Here is a 7500-nt window from a genome sequence, read left to right on the forward strand (position 1 = left end):
CCAGTATGCTGTGCCACCTTGCTCTCGGAGGGCATCAAGGCGGGAGGTGGGCGTCTGCAAAACCAGTGGCACGTGCCAGTGTGTCTTGCGGCCCGTGTTTATGCAGTATGAGTTCACTCACCGACACCATCTTGCCCTCGGAGGGCATGAAGGCGGGGCGGTTGCTGAGGCGCAGCTTGGTCTGCAGCGTGTTGAAGTTGATCTCCAGCTGGCACTTCTCCTGCACGCGGGGGGGCTTGTGCACGCGCCGGTAGTCCCGGAAGTCCTCCAGCTTCTGCTGCATCGCCCGCATGCTCTGCTCCGCCGCGCGGTTCTCCAGCCACGGGATGGTGCGTCGGATCCACTCCAGCAGCTGAGGGAGAGGGAGGGAGGGAGAGGAGAGGGAGAGAGAGGAGAGAGAGAGGAGGAGAGAGTGGTGGAGGGAGGGAGAGAGGGGGAGAGAGATTAGGAGAGAGGGGGAGAGGGAGAGAGGGGGGAAAGAAGGGGGAAATGGGAGAGGGAGAGAGAGGAGGGAAAGAGGGGTGAGAGGGAGAGAGAGTGGGGAGCGGGAGGAGAGAGAGAGAAAGGGAGATGGAGGAGACAGAGAGAGAGAGAAAGGGAGATGGAGGAGACAGAGAGAAAGGGAGATGGAGGAGAGAGAGAGAAAGGGAGATGGAGGAGACAGAGAGAGAGAGAAAGGGAGATGGAGGAGACAGAGAGAAAGGGAGATGGAGGAGACAGAGAGAGAGAGAAAGGGAGATGGAGGAGACAGAGAGAAAGGGAGATGGAGGAGACAGAGAGAAAGGGAGATGGAGGAGACAGAGAGAAAGGGAGATGGAGGAGAGAGAGAGAAAGGGAGATGGAGGAGACAGAGAGAAAGGAGATGGAGGAGACAGAGAAAGGGAGATGGAGGAGACAGAGAGAGAGAAAGGGAGATGGAGGAGACAGAGAGAAAGGGAGATGGAGGAGAGAGAGAGAAAGGGAGATGGAGGAGACAGAGAGAAAGGGAGATGGAGGAGACAGAGAGAGAGAGACAGAGATGGAGGAAACAGATGTAAGAGACAATGACATGGAGACAGAAAGGGTGAGGATGGAGAGAGAGAAAGGCAAGATTTTGTGAGAGAGGGAGGGGAGGATTAAAGAGAGGAAGAGGAAGAGAACACAGTCAAACATAGTGCTGATGAAGTGCATTGCAATGTAATGTTCTCTGAGTTGTCTGAGTATTACTACACGGCATTACATGTCATTAACTCTAGCACAGTATGAACATCACATTCAATGTTACAGACAGATTAAAGAGAGCTGTTTAGAGCAGCAGTCAACACTGAAGGCCTCATGACGGAGCTCCCCTCGGCACACAGCTCGCCGAGGAGGCCCTCGGCACACAGCTCGCCGAGGAGGCCCTGTGGAAGAACAGCACTCACCTCACTGGCCAGCTTCTCATACTCCTCCATCAGTCTCTCGTTCTCCTGGTTCACAGCCAGAACCTTACAGATCCGGTTAGCTGCAGTCTCAGCCTGGGACAGAGACAGACAGACAGACAGACAGACAGACAGACAGACAGACAGACAGACAGACAGACAGACAGACAGACAGAGAGACAGACAGACAGACAGAGCGATAGACAGACAGAGATAGACAGACAGACAGAGAGATAAACAGACAGACAGACATACAGACAGACAGACAGACAGACAGACAGACAGACAGACAGGTGAGAGACAGACAGACACACAGACAGACAGACAGACAGACAGACAGACAGACAGACAGAAAGAAAAGCAGAAAGAAAAGCAGAAAGAAGAGAAGGATGTCAGTCATTACACATATTTATTGCATTAACCTCAGATGTTTTGTGGCAGGATTTTCATTAGGGCAGTATTTTGTCTTTATCTTTTTATTACTACACTTGTGATGGCCCAGCCGGTGAGCAGTGCCCCACATGGCTGAGTACAGCCAAACGAAGGCGATTAAGAGGCATGGTGCTGGATGGGCAGTACTACCCCAGAGGATTCGCATAGGGAACTCCTCCCCACCCAGGTGTCTCTGGTTGTCCCTCCCAGGTGCACTCAATCAACCAGGCAATCAGGAGCCTTTTTAAACTCAACCAGAGGATACGGAAGCCAGACTGTCTTGCGCTACAGAGGAGTGAGAACCAGACGCCTTCCAAGACAGTCTCAGGGTAAGAGGCCCGCGGCCTGCCTTATATATTACTGAAGACGAGTAATCGCTCTCTATCTCTCTCTTGCCTCAGGGAAGAGCCCGACGGAGCCCCTGACGCCAACGGCCAGACCGGTGAAGATTTCTGAGTTACCTTTTTGCGCCCCCTCCCTTTTCCCCCTTCAGTTTGTACAATAAACCTAAGTTCTGTTCACCGCAACTCCTGTGTCTGACTTCTCTTTTTCCACTTTGTGTACCCACTGTTTGCCCTTGCAAGGCCAGGCTCCCACATATGGTGGAGAATGCGGGCAATCTGAGTCTTCGCTATCAGTGGGTATACCGAGTTGGAATAGAGCACGTCGGATCAGAGGAGAAGGTCGAACATGGAAGAGATCTTGAAAGCCATTCTGACCTCGCAAGCCAATCTGCAGACAGCTGTAGTAGAGCTGTGTAGAGCAACAGGAAAACCGAAAGAGCGAAAGCCAAAAGAGGTGCTGACTAAACTGACGCCAGATGATGACGTCGAGACCTATATTACCCTGTTTGAAAGGGCGGCAACGAGAGAGAAATGGCCAAGAGCAGAATGGGCGAACAACCTTATGCCTTTCTTGACCGGCGAAGCTCAGAAAGCCTGTCGGGATCTTTCAGCTGCAGATGCCGTGAGTTTCGATAAGGTAAAGACTGCCATCCTAGCTCAATATGGACTTAGCCTCCCTGCCAAGGCACAGCGAGTGCATGACTGGAGCTACGACCCCGCTCTCCCCGTCCGGGCACAGGTGATGGGTCTAGTCCGTCTAACCAGGAGCTGGCTGGAAGAAGCAGAAGGGCCGCCCATAGTGGACAGAGTGGTGATTGATCGGTGTATACGGGGCTTGCCAAACGATGCCAAGAGGTATGTCGCCCAGCAGGGGCCTCCCAATGTAGACACGTTAGTAGCCTTGTTAGAAAATCACCGGGTGATGGCTAGTCTGATGCGGTCAGAAAATAACAAGCCAAACAATTCTAAAGCCAAGAGAGAGAGATGGTAGGCAAAGCTTTCAGTTCCCCACCAGCCCGAACGCCCTCTGGCTGGACCGGACCGGCTGCAAGACGAACCCAGTGGCCTCCAGTCCCACGATGTTTTTCCTGTGGCAAAGAGGGACACCTAGCCAGAGAGTGTCCTGGTCGGGATGAGCCGATGCCGACAGCCGGGTCTACCGATAACAAGGGCCTCTACTGCCACCACCTCACTACCTGTTGGGCCCATGAGGGAGCACCAGCCCCAAAGTTTCCGGTGAAGATTGCAGGGAGAGACACAGAGGCACTCTTAGACTCCGGAAGTATGGTCTCCCTCGTCCGACCACAATTCGCCAGTGCACCCTGGGGTGAAGAGATGTCGGTGTCCTGCATCCACGGGGATACCCGGAAGTATCCAACCTCCAAAATCGAAGTGATCACTCCTCGAGGAAGGTTCGCTCTACAGGTTGGGGTCGTCGAGCAACTGCCGGTTCCGGTGCTTTTTGGCCGGGACAGCCCCCTCTTCTCCCGCTACTGGCCAGCGAAGGCAAGGGACCCAAAACGGCGAACAAAAAAACGACCTGTGAAGATAGGAAAGTCCGTAACCCGCCCCGCCTGGGCTGCAATATCCCCCGATGGTAGCCCTGCTGCAACTTCTGATGACGACGTGGGTAAGGCTGTCCACACCCGGACCACAGCAACAGACCCTGAACGGGCAGCTGAGGTGGAGCCCCTGGAAGACATACACTCAGACGAGGTGTTCTCTCAATTTCCGGAAGTTGAAATGGAGGAAGGTCTTAGGCCAGGACGATTCGGCTCGGCCCAGCTGCGGGATCCCAACCTGACCCAAGCCTGGAGAGACGTCCAAGTGATAGAAGGTCAAAAGCAGGATGGGGTGAGTCAAGTGTCTTTTCCACATTTTATGATCAAGGATAAGCTGTTATATCGGGTAACTAAGAAGAACTCTGATATCTGTGAACAGTTGCTTATCCCAAAAGAGTATGCCTTCAAAAGTGTTGTACCTAGCCCACTCCCACTTACTAGGGGCACATTTAGGAAGGGAGAAGACGTAATGAACGTGTTCTCAGCCGTTTCTACTGGCCGGGAGTCAAGAGGACCGTGGAGGAGTACTGCCGACATTGTGCCGAGTGTCAAATCAACTCCCCAAAGGTAGAGTACCGAAGTCCTCTGATACCCCTTCCCATTATTGAAACACCCTTTAGCCGGATGGCATGGACATAGTTGGGCCTTACCAAAGTCTAGCCGTGGTCACCGCTATATCCTAGTGATCCTGGATTATGCAACCCGTTACCCGGAGGCAATTTCCTCTACGGTCTGCTACTGGGAAGGTGGTCGCCAGGGAGATGTTTCTGCTCTTCAGTAGAGTGGGCCTGCCAGAAGGAAATCCTGACAGACCAAGGGTCCTGCTTTATGTCTAAAGTGATGAAATGTTTGTGCCAAAGCCTAAAGGTGAAACAAATCAGAACCTCTGTCTATCACCCTCAGACCGATGGACTTGTAGAGAGGTTCAACAAAAACCTTAAAACACATGCTGCGCAAGGTAATCGCTGTTGATGGTAAAGAACTGGGACCAGCTGCTGCCTTATATTCTGTTCTCTATACGCGAAGTACCCCAGGGTTCCACTGGATTTTCACCGTTCGAGCTTCTGTACGGTCGGAGGCCTCGGGGCTTGCTGGATGTGGCCAAGGAAGCCTGGGAGCAGCAGCCGTCCACCCAGCGCAGCATCGTGGAGCATGTGGAACAAATTGCACCACCGAATGACCCAAGTCTGGCCCTTAGTTCGGGAGCACATGCAGCAAGCCCAAGCGCAACAGGCACAAGTATACAACCGTGGAGCCCAGGTGAGAGAGTTCAAACCAGGAGACAAGGTAATGGTTTTAATTCCAACAAATGATTGCAAGTTTTTAGCCAAGTGGCAAGGGCCTTATGAAATACTGGAACGGGTGGGCCCGTGAATTACCATGTACGGCAGACAGGCCGTAGGAAAGCCCAACAACTTTACCACGTAAATTTACTGAAGCCATGGCGTGAGCCTCTCCCTGTCCCCTCCAATGTCCTGGTAGCTAACCTGCCTCCCCAGGTCCTCCCGCCAGTGAAAATGGGTGACCAGCTGTCATCCCGGCAAGGACAAGACCTCCGAGAACTGCTCGATAGAAACAGAGATGTCTTCTCTGAGGCCCCGGGACGAACAACAGTCATCGCCCATGACATCAGAACAGAGCGGGAAAGACAGTAAGGCTACGACCATACCGAATCCCAGAGGCCAGACGGGAGGCCATCAGAAACGAGGTGAGGAAAATGCTTGACCTTGGGGTGGTGGAGGAGTCACACAGTGCCTGGTCCAGTCCTATAGTCCTTGTTGGAAAGCCGGATGGCCAGCATTAGGTTCTGCAATGACTATCGAAAGTTAAATGAGATTTCTCTGTTTGACACCTACCCTATGCCCCGGGTAGATGAGCTGGTCGAGAGGTTAGGACCTGCCCGGTTTCATCTCCACGCTAGATTTAACCAAAGGATATTGGCAGGTTCCACTCACCCTACAGGCAAGGGAGAAGACGGCCTTCTCAACGCCAGATGGTGGCCTTCCACTATCGAGTCCTTCCATTTGGTCTTCATGGAGCCCCGGCAACGTTCCAGAGGCTCATGGATAAGGTGCTCCGGCCACACCAGGACTACGCTGCAGCATACCTGGACGACATTGTTATCCATAGCACGTCATGGGAGAACCATCTGCAGCACCTAGAAGCTGTTCTCCAGGCCTTACGAGAGGCGGGACTGACAGCCAACCCTGCAAAGTGCTCCCTCGCCTTGGAGGAGGCGAATTTACCTTGGGTACACTGTCGGACGAGGAAATGTGAAACCCCAAGTAAAGAAGGTGGATGCCATTTACAAACCTGGCCCCAACCCCAGACCAAACGGCAGGTGAGAACCTTTCTCGGGTTTAGTGGGGTATTACAGACAGTTCATTCCTAACTTTGCCTCTTTAGCAGCCCCTTTACATGAGCTGACAAGCAAAAGTGCATCTAACCGGGTGAAGTGGACGGAACAGACACAGCGGGCCTTCAACGCCTTGAAGAAAGCCCTCTGCAGCGAAACCGTGCTACACACCCCCGACTTTGGCAAGAGGTTTGTGCTTCAGACAGATGCATCAGAGGTAGGCCTTGGGGCAGTCCTGTCCCAAGTACATGATGGAAGTGAATACCCCATAACCTTTGTTAGCCGCAAACTACTTCCCCATGAGAAGAATTATGCGACCATAGAAAAGGAGTGCCTAGCAGTTAAATGGGCAATCGGAAAGTTAAGGTATCACTTACTGGGTCGAGAGTTTACGTTGGTCACTGACCACGCACCATTGAAGTGGATGGCCTTCAATAAAGATAGGAATGCCAGAATAACCCGTTGGTTTCTACACCTACAGGACTTTAAGTTTACAGTGGAACACAGAGCCGGAAGACTGCATGGGAACGCTGATGCCATGTCAAGAAGGGACGACTGCCTGTGGTCTGCCGCTCCCCACCGTGGTTCGGAGCTGAGGGGGGGGTATGTGATGGCCCAGCCGGTGAGCAGTGCCCCACATGGCTGAGTACAGCCAAACGAAGGCGATTAAGAGGCATGGTGCTGGATGGGCGGTACTACCCCAGAGGATTCGCATAGGGAACTCCTCCCCACCCAGGTGTCTCTGGTTGTCCCTCCCAGGTGCACTCAATCAACCAGGCAATCAGGAGCCTTTTTAAACTCAACCAGAGGATACGGAAGCCAGACTGTCTTGCGCTACAGAGGAGTGAGAACCAGACGCCTTCCAAGACAGTCTCAGGGTAAGAGGCCCGCGGCCTGCCTTATATATTACTGAAGACGAGTAATCGCTCTCTATCTCTCTCTTGCCTCAGGGAAGAGCCCGACGGAGCCCCTGACGCCAACGGCCAGACCGGTGAAGATTTCTGAGTTCCCTTTTCCCCCTTCAGTTTGTACAATAAACCTAAGTTCTGTTCACCGCAACTCCTGTGTCTGACTTCTCTTTTTCCACTTTGTGTACCCACTGTTTGCCCTTGCAAGGCCAGGCTCCCACACACTGCATAACATGTAACACACACACACACACACACACACACACACACACACACAGCTCACCTGCTCAGCACCAGCAAAAGCATGGTAGAAGCAGGACACGTAAGTCATAATAGCCTTCTCATCAGGCTTGGGGGTGTTCACAATATCTGAGAGAGAGAGAGAGAGAGAGAGAGAGAGAGAGAGAGAGAGAGAGAGAGAGAGAGAGAGAGAGAGAGAGAGAGAGAGAGAGAGAGAGAGAGAGAGAGAGAGAGAGAGAGAAAAACAAAAAAGAAGAG

The 7500-nt window shown here is 52.8% G+C and overlaps 1 protein-coding gene across 2 annotated transcripts in view; it reads right to left on the minus strand.

The window, feature by feature from the left end:
* Positions 1 to 7500, minus strand: part of actn3b (actinin alpha 3b) — a 55535-nt gene that overhangs the window by 13529 nt on the left and 34506 nt on the right. For both annotated transcript variants that reach the window (XM_031584704.2, XM_031584705.2), the window contains 3 exons: positions 7286 to 7371; positions 1404 to 1496; positions 122 to 352 (listed from right to left, as the gene is read on the minus strand). In XM_031584704.2, coding sequence (XP_031440564.1) covers positions 122 to 352; positions 1404 to 1496; positions 7286 to 7371 — 410 coding nt within the window. The remainder of the gene's footprint in view (positions 1 to 121; positions 353 to 1403; positions 1497 to 7285; positions 7372 to 7500) is intronic.

Source organism: Clupea harengus, chromosome 18 (genome assembly GCF_900700415.2).
Source record: "Clupea harengus chromosome 18, Ch_v2.0.2, whole genome shotgun sequence".
Classification (NCBI taxonomy): domain Eukaryota; kingdom Metazoa; phylum Chordata; class Actinopteri; order Clupeiformes; family Clupeidae; genus Clupea; species Clupea harengus.